The 18,739-nt window shown below is 53.8% G+C and overlaps 4 protein-coding genes across 4 annotated transcripts; 2 read left to right on the top strand and 2 right to left on the bottom strand.

Moving 5' to 3' along the window:
* Positions 1-5,669: 5,669 nt before the first annotated feature.
* On the top strand, positions 5,670-6,701 carry CONPUDRAFT_157365 (uncharacterized protein; the record flags this gene model as incomplete). The annotated part of the gene is made up of 1 exon (XM_007774354.1): positions 5,670-6,701. The coding sequence occupies one exon, from the start codon at positions 5,670-5,672 to the stop codon at positions 6,699-6,701; it is 1,032 nt and encodes a 343-aa protein (XP_007772544.1).
* Positions 6,702-12,669: 5,968 nt separating this feature from the next.
* CONPUDRAFT_30282 (uncharacterized protein) lies at positions 12,670-13,302 on the bottom strand (the record flags this gene model as incomplete). Its single annotated transcript, XM_007774163.1, has 1 exon — positions 12,670-13,302. A coding segment is annotated over one exon (633 nt), but the record flags the coding sequence as incomplete, so codon positions are not given.
* Positions 13,303-13,388: 86 nt separating this feature from the next.
* CONPUDRAFT_129281 (uncharacterized protein) lies at positions 13,389-14,980 on the bottom strand (the record flags this gene model as incomplete). Its single annotated transcript, XM_007774353.1, has 2 exons — positions 14,527-14,980; positions 13,389-14,474 (listed from the first exon to the last, which is right to left on the bottom strand). Exons 1-2 carry the CDS (start codon positions 14,635-14,637, stop codon positions 13,389-13,391), a joined length of 1,197 nt encoding a protein of 398 aa, XP_007772543.1. The 5' UTR covers positions 14,638-14,980.
* Positions 14,981-16,220: 1,240 nt separating this feature from the next.
* Positions 16,221-18,121, top strand: CONPUDRAFT_92370 (Zn-dependent exopeptidase; the record flags this gene model as incomplete). Its single annotated transcript, XM_007774352.1, has 8 exons — positions 16,221-17,044; positions 17,121-17,205; positions 17,261-17,414; positions 17,468-17,570; positions 17,623-17,725; positions 17,794-17,848; positions 17,917-17,943; positions 18,000-18,121. 8 exons carry the CDS (start codon positions 16,221-16,223, stop codon positions 18,119-18,121), a joined length of 1,473 nt encoding a protein of 490 aa, XP_007772542.1.
* Positions 18,122-18,739: the final 618 nt, after the last annotated feature.

The raw sequence follows: 18,739 nt of genomic DNA, 5'->3' as shown, positions 1-18,739 counted from the left end.
AAGTCAGATTGTAACCTCTCACGAATGGCTTACGTGCTTACGGACGTTTCCATAGGGCGCGATGTGATCCATAATGATGCTAACTATGGAAAGGAGGCGCGCCAAAAGAAAACCAGCACAGAAAAAGATCAAGACTCTTGAGTCTTTGTAGAGCACACAAACACGAGCCGCCATTACTACTGGAAAGAGAGGACTCCCTTTGAGAGAAATCATTATAGACGTGAATATGACACCCTACCATGTGACACTAAATTCAGGACGTTTACCAGCCCTATATTGTAAAATTGCCAGAGCATAAAACCTAGAAGGCCCATTAAAATGAGTTTATACAAGGCCGGCACCTTCGTTCCACTCCGGATATTTTGTCCCCAGTTCCAGTAGTAAATAATCTGGCTACATGAGATATGCAACGCTTGCGCACCTCTCCTTTTCAAGTCGCTTCTCGCATTCAAGCACCTAAGAGCGGCAATAAATGAGACCAGGACATGGCGGAGGGCCATGACACCGCTGACATGATTGTCACACGAATGGAGTGTCTGAGGCTTTACTAGATTTAACTGTCGAAGGAGCTAGGGCACTAAAAGAAGATATCAGATACAGCTTGAAGGGCTAAGGTACGGGTAAAATGGTTAAAATAAGACAACGGGAATAATACACGATACATATTGGCATGGATTTTCACGAGGGTTTGTTCCTGTCATAATTACGAATGCAGACTAATAGTATTGGATGTCCTGACTTATTAGGCAATTCATGCTTATACACTAAGGAAAGTCGGGGGCGGAATCAAGAGCTAAACTCAAAGTTTACACTCGAGAGCCACTTGGGTCCTAGGGCACAGCGCCACTGACTCATGTAACTGTGTCCTACGGAACTTCCTGGTAGGGTAACTGTCAAAAACGGCAAATGAAGCGACAGCTCCATAGCTCGAAGTTATCTACAATGTTAATACACTGCTTACTATATACGTGACCAATGCACTATACATTCTCCGTCCACACCGGAAGGCTTAAATAATGTACAGCGAATGGGATTAGTCTGAGATGGGAAGTATAGACGTCTTGGAGGGTAATTCATTATGTCGGAACTATCTGTGGAGCATATCTAATCATTATTGAGGATAATTATGGGGTAACCTTTACATTATCATGCTTCGCAATTGCCGGTTTCCGTGATAATGGTCATCAAAAATGCATTGTTACCCCATTCCCAGGCACCGACCAAGCGATGCATATAATAGCCAAGCAATGATAATAGCCTTTATAATGTATAAGAACGAGAGTTTCCAATAATAAACGGTTTTATAAACTGGCGTCATTATAATCATCTCCAGAAAGTTCCGGAATACTCTTACTGATGCTCGTTTAGTACATGCAACTCGGCAGCAACAACACCGAAATACTGAAGCTAAAAAACTGCCTATGTATTGACATGACATGGCAAGAAATCTCCGAATATCTGGGAGGGGAAATAGGAACATGGGGAGCGATCCAACATTGCACTCTACCCATCCCAGCAACACCTTGGTGAACCAGATACGCAACAGAAATACCCGGAACATTTAATCCTCGGATACGAGAGCAATCTAGGTTCGGGGACAGCTACAAAATACAAAGTATTCATTCGTTTCATTCGTCAAACTTGCGTGCATAGACATAGCTGCACAGAACAGGTATCCCACTATGAGAGGTCGGGAGAGAACAGTGGGGAGGAAATGCTGCATGCTGGGGCTCGTTTTATACGTATCAATCTACCGAGCGATTACCGTTTTCAGGACTTAAGCCAAGGTTGCTCAGCAATGACATCACACACAACGCCACACGAAGGAACACTAAACTCAGATAAAGTGTCATGACGGAAATCCAGTGCGAGATGCAACGGAGAGCGCCACTGAGAGGGCCGCAAAAGTCAACACACGTGACCAGCGGCGCGACTTTTCTGGCCAGAGCGCGCAGCGAGTTTGGTGGTGTTGACTCTTGATTCGCAACTACCACCTTCTCCATTAGCTCGCTGCGTCGTCTCATCGTCGTCCTCACTCAGCTCGCACTTTTTCCACCTTCTCCATTAGCTCGCTGCGTCGTCTCATTGTTGTCCTCACTCAGCTCGCACTTTTTGCACCTCCCTTCACTCTTCCGGGTTGTTTCTTCATGGCTCCTCGTCTTCCCTTGGCTGTCTCGGCTCGGGCTGGCTCTCGCAGGTCGGCCACGCCGACCCCGACGGAGGAGCTTCCTGCTCGGCGGTCTAGTCCTGCCCTTTCCCAGGACGACGACCTGCTTACTGACGATGTGATCCTTGACGCGGCGGACAACACTCACGCGGCTACGGGGGAGGCCTCTTCGCCTGCTCCTGAGGCTATGGACGAGGATGCTCTGACGGTTCCTCCTGATGACACTCCTCCTCCTAGCTTCGGTACCCTCGACCACCCGGGGGCGCATTCCTTGCGCCGCCGCATGCCTTCTGACTCCGCTTCGGTGGCGCCTCCCTCGAAGCGTGCCAAAGGTAAAGAGAAGGCCACAGCTCCACCCTCTCCGACCCCGGGGGCTTCCGCTCCCCCTTCTGCTCCGCGCACCCGCGTGCACTTTGCCTTCCCGATGGAACGCGCCGACGTCCCGGCGTCTTCCATCTCGGGCACTTGTATCGTTCCCGAGGACACTCCCCCCTCCCCGCAGGCCGGCCCCTCCTTCGGGCGGGCACCTTCCCCTGCCTCGGACTCGGCGCCGGGGAGCTCCTTCTGGGACTCCCTTTCGGATGCGGCACGCCAGCAGCTGGTCTCGATGATCTCGGACCACGCGGTGCGTACCTCCGAGTTGGCGAACGCATGCGATCCTGCCATCCGTGAGTGGCATTCCTTCTGGGCTTCCTCCCATTCCTTCCTTCCTTCCCCATTCCCTCCACCATTCCATTCTCCCTCTGTTCCATGTTCCTCCATGCCTCCTGGCCCTTCATGTTCATTCACACTGCCTTCGCAGCGCTCCCTCTTCCCCGCGGTTTCCGCGCCCCCATGCCGGGCGCTCCTGCGCCTGTGGGTGCCGAACCGGCCTCGCCTCCCTCCTCGGCCTCTGTTGCTCGCGACCTGCCCACGGCCGGGCGACTGCTGAGTGGTCTCAACCTGCCCGACCACCCGCAGGTTATCCAGATGGTCAAGGCGGGGTGGACCAAGCATATCCCACTGACTATGTTGACCAACGACGCCCTTCAGGGCCTCAAGTGGTCCCAGTCCGTCGAGCGCCACGCCGCATTCTCGACGTCCGGCGTGCTCACCCTTGTGCCCTCCGCCTGCAGCTCTGCGGGCGAGCAGTCCATGACCCTTCCTGAGTGGATGCAGGCCGTTCCTCGCCTGATCCGTATCGTCCGCATCTACTTGCCAGAGAAGGGCAAGGCGCCTGGGTTCGCTGCCCGCTGGGCTGACATCTGGCAGGCCCATTACGATGGCATTTGCCTCCACCCCGACGTGTACAAGAAGGGCCGCTGGCCTCTCTTCCTGGCCTACGACATCAAGTGCCGCCGCATCCATGCGGCCGGTGTCGAGGACTTTGATCCCTCTGTCTGGCAGGACAAAGTCTGGACCCGCATCGTCCTCGACGTCAGCCTCGACCGCTCGGAGGACACTCCCGCCCACGTCGCCACATCCTCCTCCAGCTCCTCCTCCTTTCGCTCCACAGCGGCGCGCCCTACACGCGCGCTTGCTGCCTCTGCCACGCCTTCTGCCACCTCCTCAGCGGTCGCCGGCTCCGGCTCCCAGCGGTGCATTTTCTGCCTCGCCGTTGGCTGCCGCAACCGCACCTGCGGCGTCACCGACACCGGTTTCATCGCCCTCCGGTCAGGCAAGTGGTCGACTTCTTCCAACGAGCTCGTTTGTTTCGCATTCAACGGTGCCGCGGGGTGCACTCGTCAACCCTGCTGTTTCCTCCACCGCTGCACCAAGTGCGGAGCGGCTCAGGCGGCTCAGGCCTGCGTTTGAGTCGGGGGTTCTGAAGATCGTGACACCCTTTCTCTGGGAGAAGTGGGCGGTCGCGTTGGATGACGCTGGCATCCTCCAAGACTTCGCTGATGTTCCTTTCGGTATCCGTGACGGCTGGCGTCTCGGTGTTTCATTTCCTCTCCTTTCCTCTTTCACTCCTCCCAACCACCGCTCTGCGTCCGAGCACTCTCCTTTCATTCTCGATTATGTTAATTCTGAACTCCTCGCCGGCCGCTATTCAGGGCCTTTCACCCAGCCTCAGCTCGAAGCGCTGGTGGGGCCGTTTCGCACTGGCCCTCTTGGCGTCATTCCCAAACCGGGCTCTTCTAAGTTTCGGCTCGTGCAAGATCATTCCTTCCCTCGCAATAATCCCGATTTCCCATCCATCAATTCCGGCATTGATAGTTCCGCCTTCAAGTGCGATTGGGGTACTTTCGCCGACTGCTTCTTGCTTGTCGCTAATGCTCCGCCCGGTGCCCAGGTCTCCGTCAACGATGTGGAGGCGGCTCACCGTCGTTCACCCATCGCGCCTGAGGACCAGCCGTATGTGTGCGTCCGCGTCAACGCTGACGGCGTCACGCGTTTCTACCTTGATCACACTGGCTGTTTTGGCTGCACAAGTTCCATGGGGCTCTTCGGGCGCCCGGGTGATGGTATTGTCTGCATCTACCGCACCCGGGGCGTCGACGACCTCCTCAAGTGGTCGGATGACTACACGTTCTGGCGGTACCCAATCATATTCTCTTCCTCTGGCCCTTGGGCTTATGCTTATGACGAATCCCTTATCTTTTCTGTTGCCCTCGAGCTCGGCTGGCCTTGGGCGCTGCACAAACATCGCCCTTTCTCGTTCTTCTTTGTTTACCTCGGTTTTGAATGGGACCTCCTCCGCAAAACTGTCAGCATTCCGGAGGTCAAAAAGGTCAAGTACCTAGCTCGCATCGCTTCCTGGCTTCCTGGCGCGTCGGTTTCCCTCCGGGAGTGCGAGAAGGTAATTGGTTGCCTTCAACACTGCACGCTCGCACTCCCTGATGGCCGCTCGCGCATGCCCTCCTTCTACCGCTTTCGCTCAGGTTTCCATGACAACGTCTTCACGCTCCATTGCCTTCCTTCCCCCCTCCTTTCTGACGTACTTTGGTGGCGAGATCAGCTCTCCGCCGACTTCTGCGGCTCTCCTGTCATCGCTCCTCCTCCCCCACTCGCTCACACTCTATTTGTTGACGCTTCAACCTCCTTTGGCATCGGGTTCGTGATGGACGGCCGCTGGCTCTCGTGGTCTTTACGGGCCGGCTGGAAGGCGGACGACCGCGATATCGGCTGGGCAGAGATGGTCGCCATCGACCTCGGTCTCCATACCGTCATTGCTGCCGGTTTTCGCGACTGTCATTTCGTTCTACGCTCCGACAACCAAGGCGTTGTGGGAGCGCTTCGCGCGGGGCGTTCCCGCAATTCTTCCCAAAACGGCGTTCTTCGGCACATCATTTCTAACATGCGAGAGTTCGGCATCTGGATTTCGGTGGTCTGGGTTCCATCGGCTGATAATCTTGCGGACGGTGTTTCTCGTGGTCTTTTTCCTCTGTCACAGAAGCGCTTCGGTTTCACACCCGCTCTTCCTCCGTACCTAAAACCGTTTGTGTGCCTTGCGCCTTAATTAGTCCTTGCAATGCATTCTCGCTTCCTTATATTTGCCCAATGTGATTTCTCGCTCGCAATGACACCTCTATCCCTTTCCTCTGCTTCCTCCGCGCGAGTCCAGCTGGCCCTTGACACCGTGTGGGCCAGTTCCACCCGCAACAAATACGCGGCCGGAGTCGCCATCTTTCACTCGTTCTGTGACTCAGAGCACATTCCAGATGCTTCTCGTCTACCTGCTGCAGAACATCTACTCTGCGCGTTTGCGGCCTCGCGCATCGGCTCCATTGCCGGCTCTACAGTGCGTGGCTACATCGCCGCTTTGAAGGCTTGGCACATCTACTATGATGCTCATTGGTACGGGGGCGCTCGCCTCAACCTCGTGCTCCACGGTGTCGAAAACATGACACCCACCTCGTCTCGTCGCGCGCCTCGCCCTCCCATCACCAGGGACATGTTGCTTCTCCTGGCCGATCAGCTTGATCCCCTTGCGCCTTCGGACTCTGTCGTGCTCTCGGCCGCGTCCGTCGCTTTTTACGGTCAATGCTGCCTTGGGGAGATTCTTTCCGACTGGGAAGACTCATTCCGGGTGGGACACACCGCTCTATTCTCACACCTATCTGACCCGCTCAACAACAACCGCTCACGCAAACTGTTTCTTCCCTTCACAAAGGTGTCAAAATCGCGGGGCGAACATGTGTACATCTGTCGCCAATCTGATCGCTCCGACCCTGTCGCCGCTCTCGAGGCCCATCTACTACTAAACTCCCCTCCCGCTTCCGTGCCTCTGTTCTCTTTCAAGGTCGGTTCCGGAGGCCGGTGGAAGTGCCTCACGAAGCGGCGCCTTCTACTCCGGTGCAATGCTATCTGGACTGCCCATGGGTACAGCTCCTCCTCGGGGCACGCTTTCCGGATTGGCGGGACCACCGAGCTTCTCCTCGCTGGCGTTCCACCGGACGTCGTCAAGACCATGGGCCGCTGGTCGTCGGACGCGTTCCTCCGATATTGGCGCTCCCTCGATATTCTCGCTCCTCTTCATGCTGAGCGCCTGCCTTCCGCTCATGCGGCACGTCGCGCTCATTCGCCCTCTATTTGTCTGCCCCGAGCGTGATGCCTGTGCAGGCTCGCCTTCCGAGGGTCTGGGTGGTCCGCAAGCCGAAGCGTCCGCGGCTTCGCCTGCCTGCGTGGTCTGGGTTGGACTATGCTCCGGCTCGACACACCCCCAGATGGATGATGGCCCGGGGGGGATCTGCCGCGGTTCGACGTGCCTGGCCTTTATGCTGCCGGTACGCTTCGTAGTCGCAAGATCTCCCTCGGCGTCACCCCCGACCTCACCCACCTCACGCGTTCGGTGTCCAGTTGTTCATAGCATGTACTCGTTCCTGTATCTACATATACATTCACTCGTTGGAATCTCACGGACGCTCGACCAGCCATGAAAAGAATTTTTATGCAAGACGGCGCCGGAGCTTCAAGGCGATGCAATATAAACAGCGGCAAACAAAGAAAGGGTCATAAGTTTAATGATACAAGTAATATATACCTTATACTTAAGAAAGAGAAGCTCACAACCAACTCACAACTTTACAGCCGACATGAATTCGCCCAGTCAAAATGATTCGGCATCCCACAAACAAAGAGCGGCTCACATCTGTCAAAGCGTAAATTTACTAAGCACCGGGTGAACAGTGATCTCTCTGTGTACGTACCCTGTCTGTGAACAGCTTCGATGGAAGACCTCCATCTGTTAGAAATGGTTATTCAGTGAGCCCAGCTAGTGCAATCCACTTACACAATTGCAGCCTTAACAGTTTAGGATCGGTTACAGGTAGCAGGCTCAATGGATATGGCTTACAGCGCATATGCCAATCCCATATAGCTGTGCTATCATGTATCAATTAGGCCTTTTGGCTTCATCCATGCTAAGTAAACCGATGTTTACTTACAATTGCATAACAACATGTAACCCATGAAAGCTTGCGTTTCTGTAGATATCTCTTCTTGTTAGTATACACGTGTATACAAGGGCAAATGGTCGAGTATTACCCAAATGAAGTCGATCTAGTATCGTCAAGATGTGTAGGCTACAACATTTGGGTTACACTTGAATAACTCACTTCTTCGCTTAAGCAGAGAACTAATAGAACATGTCATGATATGCAACGCAGTGACAGATGTAGGTTTTGGGATTCACACTTAGAAAGGGTGTGCGATACGCTGATAGCGCTCAGGTATGATTTCTCGCTTCCTTTATACTAGTAAATACATTAGGAGTACTTCTGTAGCTCCTGTACTCGTATTTAGCTTCTGATTCTCTAATAAATAGCTTCTGCTTTCCCAAGCCTTGGCCTGGGACTTGTGACTCGTCTGGTGGTCTATCCACCCATCTCGTTACCCGTATCTTCAATATTTATCCTGGCTTGGCGATGTTCATGTTTGGCCTCCTTATCTCGGCGTCTATCTACTCCTTTATGGTCTAATCTCCCGTCATGATAATAGGCTAGCGCTGGCCATTGGCTGCTATTGGCGTCCTTTCTTCCCCCCTTCTCTGCTCCCCAGTTTTGCACCATGGATCCCACTGCCGCAAAACCGTACGCTGTCCACGTCTCTCGCTTTTCATTCACTAACTTCACTGCAAGGTCACAGGTCAAGCACTGTTGACCCACGCCTCACCCGTCTGGCCGGCGGGCACCGGCAGCTACGTGACGTCCTCAGGCGCTAACAACCTACCAGCAGGGCCGTATCCTCGACAGTTGCCGCCCTCCATGCACAGGCTGAATGCTTATGGCTCGCCTGGGTGTGCTCGAGGGAATTGTAGCCCCGACTCTCTCTCTCTGTCATCATCTACATGTATGTCTACAGCTGCTCCCGCAACACAACCTTGGGCTAACACTACATGCTGCCTCGCATAGTCCCCGAGACATCCCCCGCTGAGCCCGGGCTGTTATCAGCATCGCCGGCCTCTCCATTTTAGATACCTTCCTCTTTGCTACCCTCACTCGTCACGACAGCTTCCCCGATCGATCATGTTGTCCATTGCGATACTTCACTTTTACTGCCTCCTATATTCTCGGACTCCACCGGCCAGCTCCGCACGCAGGGCGCTTTCACGGATTCTTGCGCTCAAAGTCTTAAGTACGTATCGTGTTCTCGTTGTGCTCATAATCGGGATAGCTAGGTTTATGAGATCTACGTGCGATTATGTAACCATTGAATGCATGTTTCTCGGTCGAGCTCTTATCACAAAACTCGGAGTTCATATATTCCTGACCTTGATTACATGATTATTGTTTGCTGTCTGTCACTGTACTCTGACTTTTTATTCGCTGTTTGCAATGCCGTCTGACTTTCTCAAATAGTGGCTACCATTCACTTTTCTAATTGTATCCCCGATGCCCTGAGTGCTGAGATCTGAGAGCGGGGCCTCTGGCCGTAGCGGAGCGAGGCATGTCTTGTGTCTTATTATCTTATCTCGGCATCGGCCAATTACGTGAACACGATGACAGGCTCACGGATTCAACAGTAGGTCCTACCATCAACCTACCATAGTCATATACAATTAACGTAACAAAAGATACTGTACCCCAAAGCAAACACCGTTAGTTAGCAGATGTTTGGACAATAATCAAGTTCAACTCTTACCATTGACATAAGCTCCTACCTTGTAAATGATTAAATCTCGGCGGGGGAGTTATCAATAGCGGGCATCGTTAGTTCGAAGAGTCGCTAGTGGGCGAAATAAAGACACTATTTGACACCTACTACAGGTATTTATAATGTGGCAGTTACAGCCTCTCTGGATTTCTAGAGCTCGAACTCATTTAACATGAATCGATCGGTAACGTGTACTATTATGTTCCGTCGGGAGTAGGGTATAGCAGTAACGTGGGTAAATGGAACGGGAGCCTGAGAAGTCATGTATGGGGGAGCATTGGATGGTGGCGACATCACACTGCATGTCGATGAAGCCACCCTTCTCTCACTTGCTGGTATCGGAAGCATATGAGGATCAGCGACATGGTCAGATGAACCAACTTGGACTATCGCTCACCCGTTGTTATATCAAAGATACATGTTAACATCCAGAAAGACTCATCATTTGGCTGGGGAGTGGGGTGTGGATGGTTGGTGGTTGGACGTTGAACATAGACACCGATTATTTAGCTACCGGAGGTGAATGGTATGTACAGCATCCTTTTGTCACTTGTCATCATCATTATACATTATTACGTTTGAACGAATGATCCTACAGACTCACTTCAGTCTGTCATCACAGCAGTTATGTGCAGAATCTGAGTTGGCAGGTAAAGGAAACGATATCAACGCCGGGTACGCAGCCCCAATCACTTGATCAGGTGTAATGCCTTTGTTCGGGTCATAGTAATGTGTAGGATATTAAGCCACTTGACCTGATTAGATCTAGTCTGGCTCGAGTTCTCAGATGAAAACGAGAAATCAGGGATCACCGGTCACCACTAGTAGCCCTAGAATTTGGCCAATCAGAGGCAGGGCGATACATAACTATGGTCTTGGGAGGACAAAAACGTGAGTCCTTCCGACAGAAGGAATGCGACTTACGAATATGATAAGGAGCAAGTATGCTTGGTGTTTTAGACCAAAAAAATGATCCGCGATAGCGTGAAGTTCGACCAGATGTCGGTAGGAGAGCACGAGAGCAAACGCCATGGCAAACGCAACAATGAGCTGTTCTGGGCAAGAGGCGTGCGGAGTTGCGATATCGAACACCGACCGACCTACTTGAGGGGGGGACCACCACCACCCCACCTGTCAAGAAGCCGGCCTAAACAGGCAGCTCGGCGACTCGGCCGGTCAGATTGTGATCGGGCGATCAGCTTGAACATTAGCCTCTATCCTCTCCTCCCCCCTAGCATTGAGACGCGTCTTTCACGCGTCGAAACGAGATATAACCCCCAAAAAATATGCAATTATATTTATACATAATGTAACAATGAAACACTAAAGCACGGAGCGATGAAACGGCGAGCCAAGCACGAGAGACAGGCAGCAAAGAGAGAGCGAAGACCCAGAGCATGAAGAGAGCACAGAGCGTCGGCACCAAGAAGTAGAATTAGCAGACAGCAGCAGTAGTTATAGCACGACGAGAGCAAGAAGAAATTAATCACGAAAAAACCTAGTCGGTCCTACCGCGTTTGTTGGACTTGTCAGGCTGATTCTGGACGCGTTTTCGAGATGAGGAGGCGGCGGCAGCGGTGTTCGCGTCGCCTGAGTCAAGAAAAGGGAGAATGGCATTGAGAGCACACAGAGCATCAGCGTCTTTGTCGGAAGGCTTGCGACCGTGGGCGGCGAGATATTCGAGTTTTGTTATAGCGATAGCATCCAGGACGGTTTGAGGGAGCAGAGCCCCGGCGCGAGAGTTGTCGGGGAGGGTGTAGTTGCCGTGCTGAATGCGGATGTGCTCGAGAAGGTTGTAGCTCCATGTAGCACGTACGCGCTTGTTGTCGCCGCGATGTTTTGACCTGCCTGGTGCTGCGGGAACAGGTGGGTGACAGAGGGGACAAGCAAGAGGAACATTACGACATGGGCGGTTGACCGAGGCTTTCAACGCCCAGCCATAGGTAAGGGTGTGGCGAAGAGGGCACGCGCTCTCAGTACTTAAGACCTTGCCGTCGTTGGTGACTGTGATGAACGTCTCGCACAGCCCCACGGCACACCAGCCACAGGGTAACGACGAAGCAACCTAAAAGATATATTAGCAAATGCATGCGAAGAGTAAACACGATAACTTGCCGGGGTTGTAGCACCGGTTTCGGGCAGACGTAGCACAGTGCGGAGGATATGTATACCATGGTGAGCTCGGAAGTCAGAGCCTTTACGGATCTGCACGCCGCAGACGTTGCAGGCACCACGTGCGTCGTTTTCAGCGTTGTGGTCATTTGTTTCGGCGACAAACGCAGGAGCACCTACATAATCATTTAGAATATACAGAGCCATACCAACAACAAGTACGCACCATTTGAGATGTACGGATATGCACTGCTCGTGGGAGATGGCACAACGGACTTGAGTGTGCGCGTTGAGATGTTGCGCTCCGTGAGAGTCTGGTAAATCGTTGAGCACGTGTGACTCAACGTCTCGTGTGGGATCTCCCAAGTGAAGTCGACAGAGGGTGGCAATGCAGGGAAGTCCTGGCGATTGAGTTCTGGGCGGTCACTAAAGCGAACAAGGATGGGGTTGGCAGGCCTGAGTAGACGACCAGGAGCAGTGACAAGTGCAGGTTTCTCGGTCGTTTGGGTTGTGCCTTGAGCTGTGCACGTCTCGGTGATGTAGCTGCCAGTCCAAAACCAGCTGGTTGCAGGGCCATCGGAGGTGTTGATGGGAACCGAGCGGAGATCGAGTATCTGACCCTCGAGACGGCAGTCGCTATCAGCGAGAGCACCATGGGTGATTGATGACACCCGGTAGCTGTCCCGTAGTACTGTTGTTGACCGAACCAGAGCTACGGAAACAATCCCACCTGCTCGCACCAGGCATAGGAAGGGGTTGCCTTGAATGAAGAGGTCGTTGTCGGATGAGGATACAGGGGTGCAGAGGAATGATGAGCCACGCTTGAGACTTTTGTTGTACGAAGCACAGCGTCCAAGGCGGTTGAGAGACTTGGGATCGTGGAAGCGATTGATGATGAGGCGAACCACAGATGCAAGGTGTACCCACTTGCCCTCGAATAGACACCAGTCGAGCGGCCGGATACCAGGACCAGTGGGGATGGGGAAGGTTGACGCAGCAGAGGTGACATCAGGACGTGAGTCAGGGTCGACAGCGTCGTCTGAGAGCATGTCGTCGAGTGCACCTTCGAAATCGCGCTCAACCATCTCGTCCTCATCCTCGTAGTCAACACCAGCCTCAGCATGAGTGGGGGGTAGAGGTATGTCGACAGGCGCAGGTGGGAGAGGGTCAGAGGGCTCATCGACAGCCTCATCGGATGAGACGCCGTAGTACTTGTTCTCGCCCCATGGCCGCAAGAAGTCGACACCAGGGGCGCTGAGAAGTGTGTCGTAGTCGTAGCAGCTGGCGGGAACCTGAGAAGAAATGAGAACGCTAAGTGCGAGCTCGCGGCCATGACGCCAAGACACAGGAAGCGTGCAATGGCCAGCGATAATGTCACCGGTCCAGTGACGGCGACGAAGGTGATCCATGGCCTCACTGCGACCAAACTGCAGTCGCCGAGGGCCAGAGTGAAGCCCTGGGTAGCGGTTGAATGTCTTGCTGATATCGCATGCAGCCCCAAGGCGATTCCGAAGCTGCATGAGACTCATTGCTGAGTCATGGCCACCGAGCATTCTGAGAGAAGCGAAAAACGCCTCGAGCTTGTCGTCACCGAGATCGCCTATCCAGAGTTGTTGCATGGGATCGAGGATCGTCTGTTTGATGATGGAGAATACGAAGTTCTTCACCATGGTCTGATAGTCATAATACAGTGGGTATGGTGAGAAAAGGCGTCGGCTGTTACGAAAGAGGGAAAATGCAAGGTGGGCGAAGGCCGAGAGGTGGGCAACTTGTTGAGACAGAGAGAAGGTCGTGTCAAGGAAGGGGTCAAGAAGAAATCTAAAGAGAGCGCTGAGAAGCTTGATGGACTCGAGGTCGACGGCTGCTTGAAGGTCATTAGGGGGAGGCTGGAGGTCGGCAAGAGCAACAATGGCATAAAGTAAATTAATGGCCCGAGGGACGTCCTGCGGGTCGTCTGGGTGGAGCAAACGTTCCACACTTTTTGCGTTCTCGTTGGGAAGTCAACAAAGATAAGTGGCGAGAGTCGCCGGGGTCATGACATGACCATTGTTAAGGGTGATACCCTTGGGCGACCGAAGCTGCGTGCACAAGCCTGAGATTCATGTGAGCAAAAACGAACGAGGAATAAAACAGAAAACTCACGCTTGAAGATATGCTTGTAGTCAAAGTCGAGGGTAATCCCGTCGTCCCCGACGAAGCGGTTGAGCCCGGGCATAACGCGAACGGTCCTTACTGCGACTCGGAGTTGGCTGACTGCGTGGAGCTCGTCGAGTTCATGCTTGAGGAAGTTGTCATGAAAGCCCCGGCGCCGAGTTGCATCGCCGTCAGTGGCGACTGACCATATGGGTCCGAGTTTCTCGCGTGCACCTGATTCGTTCCAGCTGCGAATGGCTGTCTGCATGATGTCGCCGATCTGAGCAGGTGTCTCCGACTTGCAGGAAGCAGCCGCAAGGAGGGGATAGATGCTGTCGTTTCCCCACGTGGTAACAGCAATGACGGTCGCCTCCTTGCCAAGATGGCATTCTTCTCGGGCAAGTGACTCGGCGATGCGGATGGCGGACTCAGTGTTCGTGAGCGTGAGGTTGACAGCGGAGGCGTGCTGGTGGCATATGCCCATAACCTGCTGGGTTTTGCTGTTGTAATCGGCTTTTTCCTGAAGCGCAATTTCGTCAATGCAGATGGTATGACCGGCAAGCCTGGTGGCAGTGGAGGAGGAGGAGGGGAAGACGGTGTTGCGGATGTTGGTGATGAAATCAGCAAGGCAAATCGATCCGATGGTGATGTGGACGTTGATGAAGACTTGATGACGCTGCAGAGTACGAAGGGAGGGGAGTGAGAGCCGCCTGTTGAGGACAGCTAAGAGCTGACGCCCGCCAAGGCGATATGCGAGCAGGCCAATATCGTAGTCTTCTTGATCATAACCGCGAGGAGAGTACACGCGTGTCACTGCTTCCTCGATGCGATTGATGATTGTACGCACACTGTCACCATGCCGCACTGCTGTCGCAATGAGCTGCTGAAGGCGGGGGACATCCTCTTCTGCAAGGGCCATCACGAGCGCATTGAATGCATCAAGGCGCGTAAGCGTAGTGCCGAGCCGTCGCGTCAAATTCAATATCTAGTCGCATTAATTAGTTTCGGTGGACCAATTGAGGGAAAGCTATGCTTACATTGAGTTTGAGCGTATTATTGGTGTGGCTCATAGAGCGGATGACGTCGGTGAGCTGGTGATGACTCAGGAGGTGGTAGTTCGTGTGCGGTGCAGGTTCACCAAGAGCCATCGAGCGGAGATGCTCAATCTGAGGCCCAAGGTTTTGACACTCAGCACAAAGGCTGGTGATGGTCGACTGCTGGTAACAGGCTGACGCGCGAGCAATGGGAACAGGACCTGTCAAGTCGAGCGCGAACGTGACACCACCGCAACCTTGGGAGCACCGAGCGACTGGGAACGTTTCGAGAAATGAGCCGCCGGGGACGTCCCAGTCAATGCGAAGGCCCTGGCAGCCAGCTAGAATGGGCTGGTGGGAGGTAGAACTGCCTCCCTGCCCAGATGTTGTTGACGAGAGCGACGAGAGTGACGCGAGCGATGAATGTGCTGACAGGGAAGTGGTCTGGCCAGTCTCTATCGTGGTATGAGCTGTTAGGGAGGTGGTCGACGACTGAGGGCGGCAGCTGCGGCTGCCTCTGTGCTGGGCGAGTGAGTGCAGGTGCCCCGGGGCAGAGAACGTGCGGTCCGAGGGAGCCAGACACGTCTGGACCCAACTGTTGCATTCGGGGCACTGAAGCTCTCGGCGTCTGGTGCCAGCCCTGTCGTTGAGGTACCCGTTTTGGTATAGCCAGAGGAGGGCGTCAGCTGTGTTGACAGCGAGCATGCGCACCGGGTCCGGTTCTTCATCGCTGTCGGGGCCTAACTCCGGATCGGTGAGAACGTCGGCGACTCTATCATTGCGGGAGTCGTTTGATGCCTCCGAGCGGTTGTCTTCCGCGTTGAGGTTGGCGTCGAGGTCGGGTCCAATGTTGAACCAGGGACGGTAGTCGGGGGGGACGTCGCTACATGGAGCGTATATTCGTGAGTTCACAAGAGTCTCAAATGAAAACGGATACTCGTACCTCAGATATTCATAACCACGCGTCAGTGGTGTTGGATGTAGCTGTCCGACATCAACCCAATCTTGCCAATGCACCGTCGGGATGTCACTGTGTGTTTCCAATGAGAGCCAATCAATGAAAAGTCGGTATTCATACCTCATGATGAGTCTTATAGACTGTTTCAGAGTGTTTTGAGGGTCTGAAAGGAAGGTTAGTGGGTGGATGTATGAACTGAGGTCTGGATGACGGTCGTTGATGAGGAGAAGCAGTGAGAAATCCATCGAAGGCGGTCACTATCGTTTACTACGATCGCGTCCCCGTCACGTGCACCGGCCTTTGTATGGCTTAACGCCTTGATGCGACCTTTTAGCACTATTTTGAGTGATGATATATCTATTAAACTACATATTCGGACAGAGGAAGACTCTAAACCACCACCCCATGTAGATTATGATTATGATCAATCGAGAAAAAGATGAGATATGCACACTCTGAGGTTGGCCATGAACCTACTCGCGAAAGTGGGGCCTCTTACTATATGCAGGTAGCCCCAAAGGTCGGTTGGTGTCTGATTTCGCGATCGTGCACGCCTCTTGGTTCTGGGTACTTGATGTGTAATAGGGGCCATGTGGGGTTTCCCCACGGCGGACGCGCCGGAAAGCCGCTTATCTGCGACTCGGCGACTGTACGGGTACTTGTGTTCGGAAATGGGTGACCCGGGCTTACCTGGTTCCTCTGTCTCGCGCGTTCCTCCACCTCGCAAGCACAGTCCAGGATGGCCGTCCAGGACTCTTTCCTCCTCGCACTTTCTTCTACCATCCTGACGCAGTCCCTTCCTTCATGCCTCTCAGATAGCTTCATGGGTGCCTTCGGCGACCGCGCCGTCTTCCGGCTCACTGACGCTGACTGTGCCGTTGAGGCGTCTCAGGCAGGGCTGTTCGATTCCATGCTCGACAATCTCCTCCTGCAGGACGATAAATCCGACCATAGAAAACTTGTTTGGCTTCAGGAGGCCGCTATTGACGACGCGCTCAGGACCACGGAGTACAAGCAGCAGGTGGACGAGTTTTTCAGGTTGCTATCGGGCGCGGACAATGGCTACGTGCCCATTGATTACGAGTTCCTCGGTACGCACTCTCCGGGACAGCAGGTCCTTACATTCGACAGCGAAGGAGAACACGTCGTCACCCTCCTGCACCGTGAACCCACCTTCGCGCTGCTCTCGCTCCCCTCCTCCGCACCGGCCGGCCAAGTGCTATCCTATCTCCCACCCTACTGGAAACCACGCCCTCTCCCGGCGAACCCCCAACCACTCATCCCCGTCCCTTCCGATGCGATCGAGCACGTGCGCGCGCTCCTCTCCAACCTAGCCTTCGACCCCGTCGTCGCGTCGCTCGTGTACGACATCTCCGTCCCACACATGCGGCGCGACATCCGGTGGCTCACTGGCGAGGACCCCGCGTCGCCCATCGTCACAAGACACGCGTTCTCTGGCGGCGCGCGCACTGCCGCCAAGTGGCTCAAGGAGCGGTTCGAGGAGACGGGCGCGACGTGTGAGTTGAGGGAATTTTTGGAGGGTTTCGCCCCGAATGTGGTTTGGTGAGTTCCTTTCACTTCTGATTCTTGCTGTGTTATCCATGAGGGCAGGGGTTGATTCTATGTCAATGACTTCTAGCAAGTACCCTTCAACGGTTAATACCACTGCCACGGTCCTCATCTCCGCGCACTACGACTCGCGTGGCTCATTTGGCTTCCAAAGGGTGCGCATATACTAATCATTTACACCTGAAAACACGCATATAACCCATTGAATAGGCTCCGGGCGGTGACGACGACGGCTCCGGCACAATCGCTCTCCTCAGCATTGCCCGTGCCATCGCCAAGCGCAGTGTCACCTTCCAGAGCAACGTCGAGCTCGTCGCCTTCGCTGGCGAGGAGCAAGGTCTGCTTGGGTCTAAGGCATACGCTCGTAAGTCTCCTCTTCCAGCCCAACAGCACCTGTTAATATTGACGTACACACAGAGGAGCTCCGCGAGCGCAACGCGAACATCACGACCATGATCCAGGCAGACATGCTCGGGTACCACGTCGCGAGCGAGCCTGCGCAGCTCGGGCTGCCTGACGTGTACGTTCTATACATCCTCTTAAAATCTAGATGTCTCACGTGTGTGCTGTAGCATCGGCACCCGTGAAGTAGCAGACCTCGTCACGAAGATCTCGGCGATATACAGCCCCGAGCTGAGGGTCGGAATTACGCCTGCGTGCTGCAGCGACCACCAGGTGGGCCTTTCTCGTTGTCATGACTAGGTGATGGAAGAGTGGACGGCTGATCGCGCCGTATGTGACAGTCGTTCCACCAGCAAGGATTCCCCGCGACGCAGGTGTTCGAGCGCGCCGGACCGAGTATGTCGTTCATCCTATATCCTTGTCGTCTTCTCTTTCTGGCGGGCTTATGTTCTGTATTTTATTAGTCGCGGACCCGATGTATCACAACAGCGGTAAGCGTGTCGCCAACTTCTGTCTGTTAATGTATCCTTAGCCCGTTATCTTGCAGGTGATGTGAGCGACCGCCCGGGGTACGACTTCGAGCAAATCCGGTCGATTGCCAAGGTGCAGTTTGCGACGCTGCTGCATGCCGCGGGGTACGATGTTCCGAGTTACGAGAACCTCGATTAGATGGAGTCTGGAGGTTTGAGGGCGTAAGTTATGTCGTATCTGTGAGTGTGTTTGCTCAGTTCAGCGAGGGTTCATTCGTTGACCAATCTTGTTGGTTGACTAGAGTCTTCGGAATCAGACGGATGTTTTAAGATCGTCTACGCCTTTTTCTCGCTACGTCGTGTTTCAACTGGACTATTTTGGATTTGCGTTTAAATGTTCGCGAGCGTTCTCGTCTTAAACTCGATGGAAACCCGCTGCTTGATAGATAGCACATGCGTTGAATGCCTCAATAGCATACCCGAGAGACGTATAGTAATCTATCCTCATGCATAGATGGGCTGGGGTACCTGGAACATTCGACCAGAGGTTCCGCCTCATTATGTCTCACGGTCAAGTGTAAGCATTCTTCATCGTGTCTCCGCAACATATGCTTGCTGGTTCAAGGGCAGTCCATATTCTCGGCAATGTTGACCAATCGACGAACTAGTTCTTCATAGCGGACGACAATGGCCGGCAACCGCGGCTAAGCCCAATGACATCCCTGAACTCAAATGAAACGATGCTCGATTTCACACTGTGATGAAGCACAACTGAGTGAGCTGCCCGAAAGGCACGACTGGCCAGCCCTTTGTCAAC

This window comes from Coniophora puteana, assembly GCF_000271625.1.
Source record: "Coniophora puteana RWD-64-598 SS2 unplaced genomic scaffold CONPUscaffold_12, whole genome shotgun sequence".
Taxonomy (NCBI): domain Eukaryota; kingdom Fungi; phylum Basidiomycota; class Agaricomycetes; order Boletales; family Coniophoraceae; genus Coniophora; species Coniophora puteana.
The sequence above is the reverse complement of the archived record's forward strand: the minus strand, read 5'-3'. Positions and strand labels throughout refer to the sequence as shown.